Below are 19,591 nucleotides of genomic sequence, written 5' to 3'. Positions count from 1 at the left end.
CGGCGGGCGAGGCCCTGGTGGCCGCGGCGGCTGCCTCGGTGCGCCGGAGCCCCGGGCCCGCGCTGGCACGCCTCGAGGGCCGCGAGTTCGAGTTCCTCATGCGGCAGCCCAGCGTCACCATCGGCCGCAACTCGTCTCAGGGCTCCGTGGACCTGAGCATGGGCCTGTCGAGCTTCATCTCGCGGCGCCACCTGCAGCTCACCTTCCAGGAGCCGCACTTCTACCTGCGCTGTCTCGGCAAGAACGGCGTCTTCGTGGACGGGGCCTTCCAGCGCCGCGGCGCGCCCGCCCTGCAGCTGCCCAAACAGTGAGTGCCGCGCCCCACCCCCCCCGCCCGGCTTGAACTCCAGGGTCATCGGGACCCTCGGCCCGACTCCTGGTCACCTTCGCCCTTTGACCCGGCCTGGACGCGGAGGTCGCCTTAACCCAGGGCCGGGGCCGACCCTCGCCCCGGGGTCATTCCTGACCACCGCCCCGGATCCGCAGCCTGACTTAGATCCTGGGGTCACCCCAAACCTTGCCCTGACCCCGCCCTGCCCGACAGCGGAGACGCCTCCGACCCCGCCCAGCCTGGGCCTCAGGGACGCTCTCCAACCCAGGTCCGATCTGTGCTCAACGTGGACACGAGGTCCACTCCCGACTCCCACCCTGCCTGGGCCTCGGGCTCCCAGGGTCGCCCCACCCCCATCTAGCCTGAACCATAAGGGTCGCCTTGGCACCTGGCAGGCCTGGACCCGACGACACCCCAGACCCAGCCTGAGCCCCGTTATCGCCCCTGCTCACATTCCTGAAAAGGATTGCCTCAGGAGGTGCGCCCCCACTCCACCCCCCCCTCCCCGCGGTAGGGGCCAGGTCTGAATGGCAGTGACTTGGCCTGGAGGGACGTTCCCATTCCCAGGGCAGAGGGACAGGACAGGAAGTGCTCCAACCTCAGTGTCCCTGAATGTGCCGCTCCTGGGGTGGGGCAGTGATACCCAGCACTGGGTTGTTTGTAGCACAGCCTGGGATTCCTGGGCCGGAAGGGGAAACAGCAGGGCAGGGGGGCCAGAGCAGGAAGAAGGGGGCCCCAAGGTCACACGGCCACTGTCACATGCGTGCTTTTAGCGACATTCACCCACTTTCCCTGGTCTTCCGGTCCCCAAGTCCACTTTTTCCCCCTTGGGCGCTGGCCCTGCGGATCCCTCCTTTCTCAAGGTCTGTTGGGGAGAAAGCTTGTTTAACTGCCCTGCTTCCTCTTTAGATCACTTTCTGTTTTGTGTGTAGTAATTGCCTTTAACCCCTCACGAGTGTTTATATTTCTCCAATGGGCTTCCTGTTCCAGAGTCGTCTCTGATGGTCTAATTATTCTTTTCTATAAGAGAGTTCAGGGGATTTTTGCTGGGGTGATTCCCAGCGCCCAGAGCTTGTTTCTGTAAACGTCTCCCCTCCCCAGGGTCTTGGCGTGCTGGCTTGTAAATATTGCACTGAATAGTCTCCCAGTGCAACACCAGCGGTGACTCACTCCTGCTTAGGGTGTGAGAGAGAGAACAGACCTTTCTTTTACAAACTTGAAAGGTACATATTTCAGTAAAATCAGAGCTTGGCGAGTCCCAACGTTCTCCTGTCCTGTGTGTGTTACCACTTTGTTCTCTTTGCCCTAATCTTTGTGTTCTGGGCCATTCGGGACATTTCAGGGCCCGAGAAGTGACAGTCACCACAGCGCCTTCCCCTCCCCGCCCTGGGGCTCTTAGAGGCCTGTTGCTGCTACTGCACCTCCGTCTATTGGAGTCTGATTTTCTGAGCTCCCCTCCCGTCGTTGAATAGCTGCGCTCCTGACTGGGACCCAGCTTGCTAATCTTGAGCCGCCTGGGTGTTTTCTCGAACTCGAAGGGACGGAGGGTTAGCCCGCTGAGTCCCGGATCAGCCTCAGCACAGGCAGTCCCAGGTCCGTCGTTCAGAGCGCGTGGTGGGTGTCCCTGGTGTGTCTCCAGTCTGTGCGCCAGGGGCCCGCCTCCTCATGGGCACATCCGGAGCTCCGCGCCGGGCTTGGCCCCAGCCCAGCTTCCCGAGCCGTCTCCACGTAGGCAGTGATGGCAAATTCACAGGCACAGAACAAACAGGCAGAAGGAGAAACATTAAGTGGCAGTCGGTATCTCCCCTCCCCTGTTGGGTTCTGAAACTGGCAAAGCCCGTTGACTGACGTGTTTGGCAATTTGAACGGAATTTGAACGGGTTTATGGGGTGGTTTTTTTTTTTTCTGTTTTACAGAGCGTAAACCTAAGCATGTGGGATGGGCTGTTGTAAACTTCTAGAGCTAGTTCTCTGGCTTATCCCACGGAAAGCAGTCAGGAGAGTAATGAATTCTGCACGAGGAAGTTGAATTGTGCATTTTTGTTGCTCCCCAAATGGGACATTCATTACTAACTTTTTAAAGAAAGGTCCGAATTAATGTCTGTTTCCTCTCGAATGTGGGCACATGGTCTTGCCATGAATATTTGAAGCTACGGGGGCACCTGAGTGGCTCCTTGCTTAAGCGTCCAACTTACACTCAGGTCATGATCTTTCAGTCTATGAGTTCAAACCCCGTGTTGGGCTCTGCTGACAGCTCAGAGCCTGGAGCCTGCTTCCCATTGTGTCTCCCTCTCGCTGCCCCTCCCCTGCTCTCTCTCTTTCAAAAATAACTAAGCATTTAACAAATATTTTTTTAATATTTGAAGCTGTGAATTTCTTTACCCTAAATTTAAGATTCCTGCTGTAGTGGCAGTGTGCTGATTTGGCTACGCTTGGACTTCGTGCGGTGCAGGTGTGTGAGCCTTGGGGCCTTTTTTTCCCCTGCGTTGTGGGTGACGGGGGTCATCTGAACAGGAGGATGTCGCACGCACCTCCCATCCCAGGGACAGCCTGAACCATGCTATCCTCACTCTTTCCCACTCAAGAAAGCATGTGGCTAAGAGGACACCGGAATGCACCCCCATTGATTACTACAAGTACATCTCTCGAAATGTCCATGGTTTTGAATGATGCGAGGGAAGACAGTTCCTTGCGAAGCAGGGAGAGCTGATCTTGCCCCGAGGCTGCGTGGCCAAGCAGCGGGGCCCACGGGAGAGGGAAGCCCAAGTCCATGACAGTTTCACACGCGCCTAGCTGTGCTCCGCGCAACCTCCCGAGTCCGACGCCAGTGACGGCCGGGCCGGGCAAGGTTCTCCCTCAATGGAGACAGGGTGCGGGGGGCAGGGTGGGCAGTGGTTGCACAGAGCTGAGCTCTCTTCTGTGAACAAAGTCAGGAGGAACTGAAGGACTTTGCAGCACCCGCAGGGAACGTGATGGCATTGACCTCACAAGGTTTTCTGAGACAGCATCAGTGTGCCCTGGGGACACGTGGACCCATGCTCTGGTTTTACGGGTGGGTAACGGTTTGCAGGTGACTAGTTCTCTATGCCACCAGATTTGGAATCTGACGGAGATGTTAGGTGTGAGCCACGCAGAAAAAGGCCCAGACACAGCCTCCCTTCCCCAGTGTGCTCTTGCTCCATTTTTTCCAGCCTTTTTTCTTTAAAAACCAGGTTTGTAATAAACATGGACTACTTGATTAATTGCAGTAGAAACAAGACTTCTGTTTGTGATAGCCTCTGGGAGTGGTAAGGTCATAGGAGCCTTCTTTTCCCCTTTTTTCCTTTCCTGTGTTTTCCAATGTTTCAGGGATGAGCATGACTTTTTTTTTTTTAACACTCAAACAATTTTTTTAAATGTTTATTTTTGATAGAGAGAAAGAGAGAGACAGCATAAGCAGGGGAGGGACAGAGAGAGAAAGAGGGAGACACAGAATCCGAAGCAGCTCCAGGCTCTGCGTTGTCAGCACAGAGCCTGACACCGGGCTTAAACCCATGAACCGTGAGATCGTGACCTGAGCCAAAGCCTGATGGTTAACTGACTGAGCCTCCCAGGTGCCCCTTTCTCAACACTTTTATGACAGAACATCTCAAACATAAGAACAGAGCGACGAACTTCCAGGTGCCCATCCCCAGTGTCGGTGGGTAGCGTGCCACAACCTGGCTTACTTTTCCTTTGTCCCCACTCCTGTGGCGCCCATTTCTCTGGATGGAAGTCACAAGTGTTGTCTCATTCTGTGTGTAACCCCTTGAGTAAAGGATAAAGATCCATTTTTTAAAAGCTTCACCACAACGCCTTTATCACACCTTAAAAATGAATAATCGTTTTTTACTGTCATCAAACTTCCAGTCACCATGTGCATTTCCCTTGCTGTCTCATCAATTTCTGTTCCTGGAGCGTGTTTATTTGGACCAGGAACTGAATCAGGTGCAGACAGCATGTTTGGCTGGTATCACTCACATCTCTTGTCACGTGTAGGCTCCATCCGTCTCTTCTGTCCCTCTCTGAAGAGACAGGTTCATTTGTCCTGTATGGTTTCCACAGCCTGAGTTCATGGACTGGATTCCCGCGGTGTCCACTTACTGTAAATTGGTTGTGGGACTAGAGAGTTGATCCGACTCGGGTTTGCTGTTTCTTTTTTTTTCTTTTTCTTTTCTTTCTTTCTTTTTTTTTTTTTTTTTTTTTTTTTTTTTTTTTTTTTTTTTTTTTTTTTTTTTTTTTTTTTTTACTGTTTTTACTTATTTGAAAGAGAGAGAGAGAGAGAGAGAGAGAGAGAGCGCGCGCGCGCGCGAGAGCATGAACAAGGGAGGGTCAGAGAGAGAGGAAGACACAGAAAGTGAAACAGGTTCCAGGCTCTGAGCTGTCAGCACAGAGCCCAATGCAGGGCTCGAACCCACAAACCATGAGATCGTGACCTGAGCCAAAGTCAGACACTTAACCGACTGAGCCCCCCAAGCACCCAGGGTTTGCTATTTCTTTGCCAGCGCTGCCTCATATGTGTAGAGCACATGTCTGTCAGGAAGCAGAGATGTCTGTCTGTCTCCCTTTGCGCCTTTGGCTGGTCCTCGCCTGGGTCTGTAGATTGGTGCCGCTGGTGGCCTTGGCCGTGCCAGTGGGCCCCACCCTCTGAAGGACATGTGAGTGGCCCGTGGGAGGGGGCACTGCTTCTGCACATGGACCATGATGGAGGGTGACAAACTGTGCCCACCAAAGCATTTTAGTGTGTATGTGACCGTTTTCTGTCAAGTCCCAGTGCTGTCCCTCCCCTCCCCCCGTCCCTCGAAAAGTATGGACTCAGTCACCAACCGTCACAGCAGTAGTTACCAGATTGAAGTCCTGTTGAAAGTAGTCAGGAGATGCCCCAGATTTGCCAAAGACGGTAGCGCCTCAGGCAACAGAAACTGCTTGTCCCCCTCGCTCTGGACACCCTGCCTGCAAATCCGCTGGGGACCAGCCAGAGCCCGGTCGTGGCCGGGACCATGTGCTTCGCGGGGTCTGCCCTTGGGATGGGAGACGGTGTCCGCTCAGCTCCCAGACGCCGAGAAGACAGGCGGCCAGAAGGGCTTCTGAGAAGAGACGTTCCCATCTGGGGCCTGCTGGGAGGGAGGAGAGGTGTGAGTGAGCGTGCCGCTGGTCACAGACGTGCCCCCCGTGGAAGGAGGAGACCAAGCCGCAGGCTCGGCCACGGTGTCTGGGTGGCGTGGGCCACAATACGGGACGTGCGTCCTCTCTGGATGAGCGTTTCCCTCTGGTCTCCTGGCTGTTGCCAGTTGTCGTGGATCACGGCTGTGTTCAAAGTGACACATCATCTTCCCGAACACTTGCTTGGAAAAGGCTGGTTTATGGGGGAGCATGGCCAGGCGGGAGCCCATACACAGAATGTCTGTTAATAAAAACACATACCCCTTTCCAGCATCCAGTTCCTGCTGAGAATTCTGGGCCTGTCACCCGCAGAGGAAGACAAGTGTAGTATTTGAGAAATGAGCCGATGAGAAGGTTATTATTTATCATGAAGCGTGTGCTGAAATCAGATTTATGATAAATTTACAAAAGCCTTTGTCATCGGTAGAGGGAGAGGGCTGGTGGGTGCCCGGAGGCCATTGTGTAGCGTGTTAATGACGTTCATAGTTCACGCTTTTGGAAAAGACAGCTATGTTTACAATCAGCTAAAATGAAACGAAAGCTTTCGATTTGGAGATACAGTAATTTACTATTTGCTGTTTCTGCATCTTGTGAATGTCAGGGGATAAACTTGGTAAATTAATGACAACTCAAATTACAGCAGTGCCTCATTTCCATAATTACCCTGCATTTTAAGCGTTTCATATTAACATGAGAGGATTATAGAAATGCTTTTCCTTTGATTTCCTGGAAACGGGCCCTCGGAGTCGTGACTCGCCAGGAGGTTTCCCGGGCCGCGTCCACCGCTACTGTCGCTTTTCACAAGTTTCCGGTTTTCTGGGACAAGGTTCCTTCCTGCTGGAGTTAAAGGAAAGCAGACGGACTCTCTGGCTGTAAACGTGTCTCACTGACGTGTGCAGGGACGCCGTGGGGGGCGCCACGCACCGGCAGGCCAGGAGCACGGGAGCATGGCCGACCCCGCGCCCCTCGGGCCTCCCCGGGCCCCCTTCCGGGAGCTGGACGGCAGAGGGCTGCGGGGCCCCCCCTCCTGCGAATACTTTCCGGGAGGCACGCAGAGCAGAGCCGTCCCTTCCCTACACCGTCTGCCTGAGGAGCACCCTCTTCCCCTTAGTCATCGGCGACATGTTCAGCCGTGCCCAGGAAGGCTCCCCCTGCTTCTTCCGTTTCTTCCCTCGGGGAGGAGGGCTCTGGTTCCTCTGCACGTGTGTGCAGATCAGGGCTGTGACCGCTTCACCTTCCTGCTGGGAGCCACAGCGGCTGCCCGGCGCCCTGCCCCTGAGTCCCGGCCTCCGCACTGCGGAAGGGCTGCCCCTAGCCTGTCCCCTCTCCCCTTGGGCCCCTGCCCACCTTGTCCTCTCCAGCAGGATGCGAGGTGTCCTTCCACACCCTCCCACATTGCTGGGGACCCCGGAGAGCTTTCGTTCATGTGGGGCTGGCTGTCACACTCAACAATCAGAAATTAGATGTGAGAAGTTCAAAGACACGTGTTTAGTAAGCTGCTCAGAAACAGCAGTAATAAACGTATGTCAGGAATCCTTGTTCACGACAAAACCACCATTTTTCCCCAAACACAGACATGTGGAGCAGGGGGTTGGTTTCTGGAAAAGGCTGTAAGGTCTGGCCTGATGGGAGATGGCTGGAGTGGCCTGGTACTGGGTGTCATCTCTGCCGGCAGGAGGCTCCGGTTCGGGCTGGGAAGGAAATCCAGCCTCACTCGGAGAGTGGGCTGGACGAGGTGGGGGCAGGCCGAGTGGCCTTTCAGGGATCCTGGACTTGGATCCTCGATGCCTCACCGGAACCTGACAGTCGTTTCTTCAAGGTCAGTTGCAGTTTGGAGTCTGACACGTCATCGGTGGGCTTGTCCTCTCTCTGTTCCATTGAAATCCGTTGCTCTGCCTCACATCTAGAATAAATCTCTCATTACCCCTGCCTGGCTTTATCCCCTCGTGCATGGATTGGTTACTGGAGGGAGCAGTGATTCGATTGTGCAGATCTTCTGATGTCAGTATGTCTTATTATATACAGAAAAGTGTATTTTGTCTTTAAGTTAGGTTGCTAAATTTGATCCCCCTTGAACTTAACCAATCATGTTTTTGAAAAACAAAAATCTTTAAAAGGATCAGGTATTTTGATATAGTTTAATTTTAAAATTTACTTTAAAAGCTGAATGACACAGTGTATTTAAACAAAATTTTTTTTAATGTTTATTATGTTTAGAAAGAGACAGAGCAAGCAGAGGAGGGGCAGAGAGAGAGGGAGACACAGACTCTGAAGCAGCTTCAGGCTCCGAGCTGTTAGCACAGAGCCTGACATGGGGCTCGAACTCACAGACGACGAGCTCATGACCTGAGCTGAAGTCGGATGCTTAACCGACTGAGCCACCCAGGTGCCCTGACACAGTATATTTTTTTAAATTTTTTAAATGTTTATATATTATTAAGAGAGAGAGAAACAGAGCATGAGTGGGGGAAGGGTAGAGAGAGAGGGAGATACAGAATCTGAAGCAGGCTCCAGGCTCTGAGCGGTCAGCATAGAGCCCAACACGGGGCTCGAACCCATGAACTGCGAGATCATGACCTGAGCCGAAATTGGATGTTCTACTGACCGAGCCACCCAGGATCCCTGGTGTATTTTAATAGAAATTTTAAAGAAGTCATATAATTTAGGTATTGGCCTTATTAGCACCTCATGACCTAATTTGGCTTAAATTTAGGTTTTTTTTTTTTCTTCTTGTATGGACAGTCAATTCTCGATGATTTCAGATGGGCTCTCCTGTCTTGTCCGTTATTTCTGGTATTTTCCCACAACCAGGTAGGGCATGGGAGCCCTCGTCCTTCTTGCTGGCTCCCAGGCTCTGGACCTGCTATCATCCTCGCCATGGAGTGGGGCCACCAGGAGAAGACAGGGTGAAGGGCTGGACACAGAACTGCGAGCACCCCACGGGGTGTAGTGACAAGCTAGATGTGCTTTGATGGGAACAACCCCCCATTTGGGATTTCTTTTGAAACCCTTCTGAGCACACTTCAAAAAAGCTGTGCCGCCTTTCCATAAACTCAGACCCTCCCGCCCTCCCTGATCTCGTATCCCCCCCCAGATCTCTCTTCCCTCCTCACAGCAAGTCAGCATCATAGGGCCCAGTGCTGACCTTCTGTGTGCTCAGAAGAAACTCCGCTTTCCAGGGTTTGTGGCACAGGAAGAGAAGGTGCTCCCTATTTTTCCAGACAGACGGCAGACTCGCCGCCTGTGTTCTCACCCCTCCCGCCCCCGCCACGGACCTGCCCTGCCCTCTCCCACAGCCGTGCTGGGATTTCTAAATTCCTAGTCAGAGTTGGGGGTCACGTTGATGTGCTGTGGTGGGGGTGCAGGTCGGTGGCGCAGTGAGCAGCTCAGGAGGGCGTCCGCCGGGGCCCGCCCCCCTCCCCCATCCCCCACCCACCAGGGAGACCCGGGGGCTCAATTTGGGCTCAGACACGTGCAGCGGCAGTGGCCAGGGCCAGTCATCCATCAGACACCTGCCTGGAAAACTCCCTCCTATCACATGATTTGGTTATAGTTTACTGGTGACATTAAGGATCCTTCTCTCACACTGCCAGAAAGCATGGCTGGAACACGGTCGGTGAGAAATAGCTCGTGAGCCCAGTCACCCTTCGGAGCTGATTCAGAACGAGTGTGAAAATGGCATCTGACGGTCCTGGTTGGAGGCTGCGACGCTCCATGAACAGTAGATGCTTGTGTTTTTCCGCCTCCGCCCTTGGGGACATAAATAAATCGGCTCTGCTTGGCTGGGACACCCTGGAAGTGGGAACAGTGACTCATCACAGCCTGAGGAAAACAGCTTTCCCTCAGGACTATCCACCTCCCTCTGGTTGGGCTCCATATTAACATTTACAGCCCTATTGTGGCTGCTAACGTGCGGCGTTTTTAGCAGTTACATGTTTCTGTGCAAATTGCAGTGTGAACGGGTTTTCCAGACCTGGGCTGGCCAGCAGGAGAGCTCACAGAGGGTCTAGAGCTTTCTGCAGGGACAGAAATGTTTCGTGTGTGCACCGTCCAGGATGGCAGCGCGAGTCGTGTGTGGCTGTTGAACGTCTGAAATGTGGCTAAAGTGACTGAAGAACTCAGCTTTTAAATTTTTAGTCTCTTTTTAATATATTTATTTTTGAGAGACAGAAAGACAGCATGAGCAGGGGAGGGGCAGAGAGAGAGGGAGACACAGAATCCGAAGCAGGCTCCAGGCTCTGAGCCGTCAGCACAGAGCCCAACGCAGGGCTCGAACCCACGAACTGTGAGATCATGCGCTGAGCCAAAGCCGGATGCTTAACTGCCTGAGCCACCCAGGCGCCCCTTTAATTTTTTAGTCTTTAAGTTTATTCACATTTACATAGCCGCATGTGCCACCGGCCCAGAGAGTTGCAGGTCCGTGGGTCCCCAGTGCAGGCATGACCACTGCCTCAGTTTACCCCAGCCACCCTGGAGGCACGAGCACTCCGAGGTAAGAAGGCCTCACGGGTGTGGTCTGGGCCTCGGACTCAGGAGGGCCTCCCACAGCTCCAAGGTGTTGGGTGAGGAAGCAGCCGGGCACAGCGGCCAGAAACGCTCCCGTGGAAAGCAGCGGTCTTGTGCTGAACGGGCCAGCCATCCTCCGGTTTCTACGCCTCAGCCCTGCAGAGACATGAGCATGGATGCTGTCCGCTTTCACCGCTACCCAAGTTCTCGAAGCCCGGGGAGAGAAGTGAGGGACCCAAGGGCGGTTCCTGTGGGTAACAGAGAGAAGAGGCGGTTGCTGGTGTGGGGAGCAATGTTCTTAAAACTCTGGCCCTTTCTGGCCGCGGTTTGCTGTGCCTGGTGTTTATCGATAGGTCACTTGATGCGAATATTATGTGCTCACCAGTTTTTAAATTCCTTTGTGAACAGATGCGTGTGCGTGCTGCCCGCAGGGACGCCTGCTCATGCCTGGGCACTGTCAGTGTGGCTGGTCATTCTGTGTTGTGACTGTTGATCGTGTCCCTCCACCGCCCCCTGCAGGGAGCTGCGAGCCCGAAAGGGCAGAGCTGAGCTCCCTGCCTGGCCCTGTGTTCCCACCTCACGATGAACTCTTGGAGGACACGAAGTGCCCCCTCGAATGTGTCATCTGTGGCCTGCTTGCCGCTTCTTGTACTAGACTAATTCCAGCGTGTGGCTCATGGAAAGTCCGGAATCAGCATTTCTAACCCGTGGTCAGGAAACCTGTGCTTCACATGGAAAATCAGGCACACACCGCTCGACTCTCCGGCCACAGTGGTGGCTGCACTGAGCTCTTGGGAGGGTCGTGGACGGGCTGGAAGTGGTGACCAGAGCCCTGCCCAGGGCCGCTCCAGGGGAGGGCCATGTGTCCAGGAAGAAGAGGAAACGCTCCGGTGAACCGTTCACGAATCTCAGCACTTTGAGATCCTGGTGGCCAACTGCAGCCTGTGAGCAAACTCCCACCAGATTCTTGTTTGTATAAATAAAGTTTTATGGGAACACAGCCACGCCCATTTGTTTACATGGTCTCTGGGGCTGCTTCGTTGAGACACAGGTGGGATGGAAACCTAATGTATTCAGTGTCTGCACCTTCCTGTCTGTGTCAGTGGTCCATCTTACTGAGACTATTACTGGTTTTCTGTACATAGAGCTCCTTGTTTCTTAAGGTGTTCTGTTTAATTCTGGTGTTTTCTAGATTTGTCTTGGGGATGAGCAGTATCAATAATGGGATCTTTTTTCCCTTGTTTTCTAAAGGGTTAGTGCTCACACGTAGGAAAGGAGGGCTCTGTGTGTGTGTGTGTGTGTGTGTGTGTGTGTGTGTGTTTCCTTTTTTCTTTTTTTTGGTATGAACTTTATAATACTAATTTATTTAAAAATTTTTACATTTGGAAAACAAGCTTCCAGACGAGTTTTAAAACTAATTCAAGTAACTCCTATGCTCTGCCCAGATTCAGTTTTTAACATTCTGCTATGTTTTCTTTTAGTATTTTCTTTACACGTCTTATGTGCTGTTTGAAAGGAGGTTCCATGAGCAACGCCTCCTTTTCCCTTAGTGTGAAGGTATTTTCTGGAACCACGGTCTGCGTACCGAGTTCAGGAGCGATCCCATTACTGCCGCCCCGCCTGCTAATCCGCGGCCCCTCCACCAGGGCCATCAGGTGCCCCTGGAGCACCCTTTACGGCATCCAGGGTCCCGTCCAGTGGGGAGCCTTGTGGTCGGGTGTCCTGTCTCTGGTCTCCTTGCTCCGGGACAGGTGTCTGGTTAGACCAAGTCCTTATGAGATTCGGGTTAGGCATCTCTGCAGCCCAAATGAGGATGCACCCCTTCTCCAGGCGTTGCTTGGAGTGGAGGCCGGGGGCCCTCCTGGTGGAGGTGACGAGGATCCAGAGGATCCGTGCTGTCTCTGCCTGCTAGTTACTCTTTATAATGCTGACCCTTCAGTGCTGGAATAAAATACTAACTTTGTATCTAGTCACTGTTGCTGTTTCTTGTAACAGTTTTTAAATGCACTTTTTGCATGCATTTCCTGGGTCAAATTTTCATCTGCAAATGATGATTATTTTGTCTATTCCTTCCACTACCTTTTATCTCCTTTTTTTCTTGCGGTCTTGTTGAGTTTGCTAGAACCTCCAGGTAGCACAGAGGAAGTACTGTGATGATGGGCTCCGTTCTTTTCCTGTTTCCACCCAGACCAGGAAGGCTTATGGGGCATTTCAGAGTAAATGCAGCTTTGCTGTGCAGAAGCTGCTTTCTGGAGGCGGTCCGGGGGCTGCACGACCACGGCGCCCCTCTCTCGCCATCCTGCTGTTACTGCAGGGCCGGCAGTCTGTCTATCTGATGTTCTCTGGTGTGTGTGACCCCGGGCCGGGTACATGGTTGGCGCTTTGTACGTTGTTGGCGGAGTGAATAAAGAAGCAAACAGGAAAGGTCTGCGGAAACAACCTGGGCAGAAGTCCGTGATCAGAGGTGACAGGAGCTTAGCGTTTCAAAGGTGTGCATCATCACCCCCCAGCTGGGTGCCGTGGGGCAGGTGCCCTGACCTCAAGCTCCCGGTTCCTCATCTGTAAAATGGGCACACTCCCCACTTGGTGGGGAATTATGAGAACTACAAGTGGTGTGCCAAAGTGTTCACCTCGGTGTCTGGTATATAGGTGCCCTCACCATGTGCCCAGGCCATTGCCATCACTGCCGTCACTGTGGCCGTGTGGGAGAGGCTGTGTTGCTCTGTGGGGTGTCCAGGTGTCAGAAGTGAGATGTCCCTTGTGGTGAGAGCCCGTCCAGGGGGGTAGTCTGCGCCCCTACTTCCAACAGAGGTGCGGGTCGTGGGCAGGGTGCGCCAGCTGGAGACTAGGCTTGCGGGGGCAGGTGTTGCCATCAGAGCAAAATAGGGTTTGCTTCTTGTGTTTCTCCAAGCCGTTTGCCTAAAGGGTGGGGACTTGAAAAGACAGGCTCTGGTTTCCCTGTGAGTCAGTCTGAACTGCCTTTGTGGGGCTCAGAGACCGGCCGGCACGGGGGCAGGACACAGGACACGGGACACCGAGGGCACAACCAGCTGACTGCCCCTGGCTGGGACACAGAGCGCTCCGCGGAGGACGGTGGGCCGCTGGGGAGGCGGGGCCAGATCGGCCGCAGCAGTTTGTGCCTCACAGTGGTTAGAACTGCCGATAAGTACAGAAAACAACTGAGCACGTGCTTGTGGCCCATGGAGAAGCAGCACTTACTCACCTTGTGTCATGCTTTTTCAAGCGTGTGCAATTTCTGTTTTATTTTTATTTTTTTATTTTACTTTATTTATTTACTTTTGCCCAACGTAGGGCTTGAACTCATGACCCTTAGCTGAGATCAAGTGTCTGAGGCTTAACTGACTAAGCCACCCAGGCACCCCTGTTTTTTTCTAAGTTTTATTTAACAAGTAAGTAATCTCTCATCCAGCATGGGGCTTGAACTGATGACCCCAAGATCAGCCCTTGCTCTTCGGACTGAGCCAGTCAGGTGCCCCAGGCCTTGTTTTAAATAGAGAAACCACACCCTGCGGATGACATCACGGCCCCGGGGTCCCCCCCCCCAGGCCACCTTTTCACCATTTCTGTCCCCTCCCCAGTGGCTGCCACCCAGAGGAATTCAGCACTGGATCTGTGTCACTTCCCCTGTTGTGGCTGTTGGGGGAATGGGGGTCAGTGTACAGAACTGGCACCACAAATCTGCCTGTCACACGCCGTGTATCTCCACTCCTCCAGAATACTGCTTCCTGGGTGACACTCAGACACAGAGACCCGTACCTGTGTCTTCACGGCCCTGCTGTTGGGCCTCCAGCCTTCCTGGCCTGGCGTCCCACCTGCCCCCCACTCTCTTGACTCTGGCCGCGGGGGCTCACATTCAGCGCGTCCAGCACCCCCATGTGCACCTGGCTCCCGGGAGGCCCTCGTGTCTCGGCCAGAGCACCTCTGCCTGCTCCGCTCGCACCTGGTCCGGGTGGCTCTGGGCTCTCGACCCGTCCCCAGGCCGGTCGGCAGCCTTGTGCAGTGGCCCCAGCATCTTCATGTTGAAGGTGAATGGCGTTGGGAAGACGGCCCGCACGCCCACAGCCAGGTGCTCACCAAGGCCTTTGGTTCCAGCGGCGCTGCCGTTCTGTGTTATGTGCGGTGGGGGCTGGGTCAGGAGGGAGACCTCACGGTCACAAAGAGCGAGCGGGTAGTGCCATTTTGGGGGTGCAGGGTGCAGAGAGGAAACCCGAGGAGTGTTAGAGGGATGGGAGGACCTTTCTGGGGAAGCGATATTTCAGGATCTGCACGACAAGCAGGAGCTGCTGATGGGAGCAAGGGCAGAGACTTCCCAGCAGTGGGACCTGCAGGTGCCGTGGCGCTGCGGCGCGGGGAGGGGAGGTGCTCTGACAGAGGAGGCCGGAGACTGAGGGGGCCTGAGGTCCCCCTAGAAGCTTCGAAGGGGTGGAGTGACATGCCCAGCAAGGTCACCATGGCAACAGTCAGTAGAGTCTGTAGGGCTGGGTGCTGGGCTGGCTCTGAGGGCATGGAGGTGTGTGTGTGTGTGTGTGTGTGTGTGTGTGTGTGTGTACACGCGTGCGGGGGCGGTGAATACAGAAGACCTAACATTGTAGGGAAAATGTGTGTGCCTCTGTTGTTTTGAGAGTTTGGAAAATTGGCTGCTGCTTGTTTAATAAAATAACATGGGAATAAGTTACCCAGACAGCTGGCGGGCCGGCCTGGGACCCTGCCCTCGGAGCCCTGGTGACAGTGCAGATTCGGAGTACTTGGTGAGTACCCAGGTCCCTGATTGCAAATCGAGAAGCTGAGGCACAGAGCACAGTGAACTGTCCAGGGCCAGCATTGGCTTAATTTCCGCCCACACGCTGGTCTGCATTTTCTCCTGTTCCCCAGGCCTGTGAAGTTCGGAGGAGAGGCCAGAAGACTTGCTGTGGGGGGCCCCTGGGGACACAAGGAGCGCTAGCACATGCCAGACGTCTTCCTGCTGACCCACTTTCACCCAGGGGACCTGGGCGCTGGCCCACCCCACCACTTCCAGATGTGCACCTGGGCTGTCCTTGGCCCTGGTCACCATTTGCTAAGACAGGCAGACAGCCACAGGGGCCTGAAGGCCAGAGTCACACAAAAAGTGGTTCTTGTGGGGCCCTCTGAGGGTGACTGCAGGTAAGGCCAATGCCAAGAGAACGGCAGCTAGGACAGAGCCACACTAGCATGTCTGGGGATGTGCACAGGACGTGGGAGGTGAGGAAGGAGGGAGGGGATGTCCCAGCTCCACCTGCCAGGCCCCGTGGGCTATCACAGGTGTGCCCTGTGCGGGCAGGAGGTCAGGTGGCTGCTGGGGCCCGCCCCCTCCCCTTCTAGGCGGCGCGCCCACGGCTGGAGGGGCGCTTCCTCTCGCACACGAGCCGTACGTGTCACACGTTGTCCCAGGAGCCATCCAGCTTCATGCCTTGGGGAGGGCAGGTGGCCAGGAGGAGGCGGAACAGCTTCTCTGCTTTATGGATTGGCCTTTTTTGTAAGATTGTCTCTAATGCTTTCTTATTTTGATTTATGAACTCGTGTCCAGTGAATTAAATTTTTCTAAAGTAGATTGGTTTTGTTTTTTAAATGCCCTTGAGTGTGGGATGGGGCGTCGTGGGGTGGTGTGCAGCAGGGGTGGGAGCACAGACTGAGGCACTGAATGGGCCCAGGAGGAAGTTGCCCCGTCCTGTGTCTGCCGTGACAGGTGGGGCAGCGCACCCGTCAGCACCCCAGGCCCAGGAGCCAGTCACCTCCCAGGTCAGCCACGGCTGGAGCCCCCCCGGCTCATCTCTTTAAAAATTGAGGTGAAATATACATAACATCAAATCTGCTGGTCTCACCATTTCTCAGTGTCAGGTTGAGGGGCCTCACGTACACTCGCACTGCCCCACGGCCATCACCAGCCGTGGACGGTGTCCGTCTTCCCCAGCCGCAGCTCGCCCCCCCATGGACACTCCCCTTCCACTCTGTCTCTGCCCCTTTCCATGTCTGTCATCTTCACGTGGCTGCCAGTCCAAGCGTGTGTGCCCCTTTAAGGTACGTGTTCTGCATGCATCCCCACTGTGTCCCCGCTGCCCTCCTGTCCTGCTGGCCCTTCCTCAGCCCTCGCTGTCTCCTCCCTGGAGCACTGTCCACCTTCATTCACGTGGGCACTCATTACACACTGCATTTTTTCAGGGGGTTCATGTTGTCATAATGTGTCATATTTTATACGACACGCCATGTTTCCGTCCACCCCTCCCCCCATGCCTTCCCCTAACCCTGGAAGGTCCGGGAGGGCGAGGACCGTGCACGAAGGTGTTTCTGCTGTGGCTCATCAGGTCATAAGGTTTATCTGGGCCTCTCCCCGCTGAACCCGTGGTGGCAGGGGAGAACCTGAGTGTCCCCTTCCCCGCCCTTGTGGACCCGGAGGTAACACGTGGAGGCTCCCAGAACTTGGTCAGTCCTGGTGTGGATGTCTTTGCCAAGACGGCCCCTGCAGGTGTGCGCCCTGATCCCCTCCTCCCTCTGCATGTGCAACTTAGCATCTCTGTGCTCTTCGGTTCTAGCATCTTCTATGTGCACTGTCCCTACGGGGAGCTGTAGTGATACGTTCAGCCCATATTCAGGGTAATTGATTTTCCAAATTTCTTGCCTTCTGATACGCCTCCAGCCGTTAAGGGATTGAACTGCAGTTCTGACGCATGGGATTTGCTGCACTTACTCAGATTTACTTTTTCTCATCATAATTTTGTCATTTTTTATTATAACTATGTGTAGCCTTCGTCTTTTATGGCTTTCAGAATGGCAGTTTCATTTGGTTCTCTGTCACCTACGAACTCCAGGGGGTGGGGGGTAAGATGTCTTTTTAGCAAGATAACTAAAAACTGGGCAAGAATTTTCAGGTCAGTAACTTTTTAAAGAGATGATTGTCTCTTGGGAGAATTCATCTATCCAAAATGTTTTTCTCCAGAGGATTCGACTGCTCAAATGGTAATAAGCAGAAAGCTAAAAATCTTTAATGCTCAAGTTTATTTGGGAGTTTTAGAAGTCTGCGTTCTGTAGTTCTTAAAAGGCAAATGTTTTTGGTGTCATTGCTTTTCTAAGGAGCCAGTTTTTAAAAGAAAGCCCAAAAAAGTGCCTTTTTTAGCTTTTACGTTCTGTACTTCCTTTACTATTTCAGACGTTCTGGTATTACAGATGCAGGCCGTGGTTATAGAAAATTTGGAAAACACAAGCGTGGAAAGGAGAGCAGCCGGGAGTAGCTGCTCTCACAGAGATCCCAAGAATGCCGGTTTCCTTGCGTCTGCTTCCTTTTCAAAGAGCCTTAGCGGGAGCTCTGCGGAAACTGCATATTTGCAGTTTGACTGCTGCTGGCGATCCGAATCCCCGCTGGTCGGGACCTAAGGCGCCTTTTTTATGTTAATGTCTGTTTAGCCAGGAGGTTAGGACCGCTTTGCGCACTAAGGGAGTCCCACTCTGGGAGGGGCGGGGAGGTAGGGCGGCCAGGCTGGCAGAGGAGGCCCGTCGGGCAGCTCCTGGCTCCTGGCCAGCTTCCCCTGCTTCCCTCTTATCAGGAAGGAGCCTTCCCACCCTCCTCATCGGAGGGGACCAGATAACGCTCCTGGTAACCAAAAGCAAAGTGTGATTGCTGAGGTTTTCTGAATAGTTTTCAGAGTGGGGCGATGCAGAAGAGGGCCTGGTGCCCCAGGCTGCGGACTTCTCTCAGGAGAGCTGCATTGGGGGGGAGGGGGCAATCAAGGGGCCGCGTCCTCCGGGGGAGAGCTGGCCGAGTCCCCCTGGGGCCGGGGCAGGTGGGGCAGCCGGCTGGCCAGGCTCCACAGACAGGCCATTTTCCTTTAGCACTTTTGACTTGCAGGGGCTACGTGTTATTCTTTGTAAAAACCCAGAGTAAAACCTAAGTGTCTCCTGCCTTTGCAGGAGAGAAGAGACGTGTAGCAACCCCGCCGGTACCCCCAGGGCAGGGGACCCCCCCCCCCCCCCAGAGCAGGGGCACCGGGCAGGACCACTGAATCAGCCAGCAGGGAAAGGACGAGGCCGGTCCCTCCTCCCCATTTCCTGTGAGGCTGTGTGTGCTCATTCATGTGTCAGGCACATGGGCAGGAGGGTGGGGGCAGGTGCCACACAGACTCTAGAGGAGAGAAGAGTCTGGAAGTTAGGACCTGGAGCCCAACCGTGCTGAGGAGGGGGGCCTGGAAAGAGGGTCTGCTGAGTTTTTATTTCAGAGAACGCCCGCTGAAGAATGAACCTTTGGGATACACGGACCTCGGGATTTTATTTACATAACAATGAAACTAGTTCAGCAGACCCTGCGGGGCTGAAACCAGGCCTCTCCCTGAGGTGATTCCTACCCCCCCCACCCCCCAGGTGTTAATCTGCTTTTTGTGACCCACTTTCCCCCAGGCGGGTCATTTCTCTCCACCGCACTAAGTACCTTCAGAGACTCGGGATCTGCACTAGCGGTTAAGGGAAGATTGCTGCGCCTTGCCTGTGCTGGTCTGTCTGGGAAGGGCCGGCCACTCCGCTTTTCCCATCTGTGCGTCCCCTAGTGCCACACGGTCCTTCTTACTCACCTGTGTGGACGCATATGTTGTTATTGGTCCTCAGATTTTTGCATATTCTCCCAATTCTCCCAAACGCAGGAGAGGAGAAGGGACAGCCCTGCGCAGGCCCCTCGGTCAGGATCAGTTCGGAAGGACGAGTTCAGCCTTGCCGTCCCGATAGGAATGCGCCCTTTGAAGGCCTGCGCCTTGAGGAGTGAAGGCTTTTTCACCTTCTGCTTGGCGCTGACACTGCCGCCCCTCCCCCGTGTTTGGTGAGGGGCTCTATCCGGGACGGCCTCTATTCCGAGGCTCCTCGCTTTGTGGACACATCTGGCTCCGGAGATAATCCCAGCCCCTCTTCGGAAAACCGGATGTGCTTCCTGAGCCTTTGATCGGACTGCTGGGTTATCTGTGGCTGCTGCTTTGGGTAAATCGGGAGTGGCTCCAGGTGGGGAGGTCAGGGTGAGGCAGGGGTAGGGGGAGACCACTCCCTTACGAATGGTTGGAAGTGTTGAAATCTAACTTGACGTCAAATTAACCACAGGGATTGTGTCACTTTAGTACAGGGTTTGCTGTGGGCAGAGCATGGATGAGGGGCCTGGGGTACAACCAACCCATGGAATAGAAACATTGCGATTTGCCCCAAGTGGTAGAAGCTTCAACCTCTTCTGTGTGACGCAGGAACGAATTTTCTCTGGATGTTTCTGCAGCGAGCCGACGGTCATTGACAGTGGGGTGTGGCCTGGCCTCACTGCCCTGTGGGCCCAGGTGTCCGCAGGCAGGGGTGACGTCAGAGGCTGCCTCCCGAAGAGGCTGGTGGGAAACGATACTTGTGAATGCAGCCTGGTGAGCACCAGGTGGCTGTGAAACCTCAAGCCCCATCCTCACCTCCCCTGGGGCCTTCGTGCTGTTCACAGCCTTGAATGCCGTTTCCACTCCTTGTCTCTCCGACCAGCCCCACCACCTTCCGGCTGTGCACACCTCTCCTCCCCATGTTGTATGCCAGGTGG

General features: G+C 54.4%; 1 protein-coding gene across 1 annotated transcript in view; it reads left to right on the top strand.

Annotated features, from left to right (window-relative positions):
• Positions 1 to 6: 6 nt before the first annotated feature.
• FOXK1 (forkhead box K1) overlaps positions 7 to 19,591 on the top strand; it is a gene marked incomplete at its 3' end in the record, with an annotated part of 53,398 nt that continues 33,813 nt past the window's right edge. Inside the window, exon 1 of the mRNA XM_029945756.1 lies at positions 7 to 307. Coding sequence (XP_029801616.1) covers positions 99 to 307 — 209 coding nt within the window. The remainder of the gene's footprint in view (positions 308 to 19,591) is intronic.

The sequence above is a fragment of the Suricata suricatta genome, chromosome 8 (genome assembly GCF_006229205.1).
Source record: "Suricata suricatta isolate VVHF042 chromosome 8, meerkat_22Aug2017_6uvM2_HiC, whole genome shotgun sequence".
In the NCBI taxonomy this organism is placed as follows: domain Eukaryota; kingdom Metazoa; phylum Chordata; class Mammalia; order Carnivora; family Herpestidae; genus Suricata; species Suricata suricatta.
The sequence above is the reverse complement of the archived record's forward strand: the minus strand, read 5'-3'. Positions and strand labels throughout refer to the sequence as shown.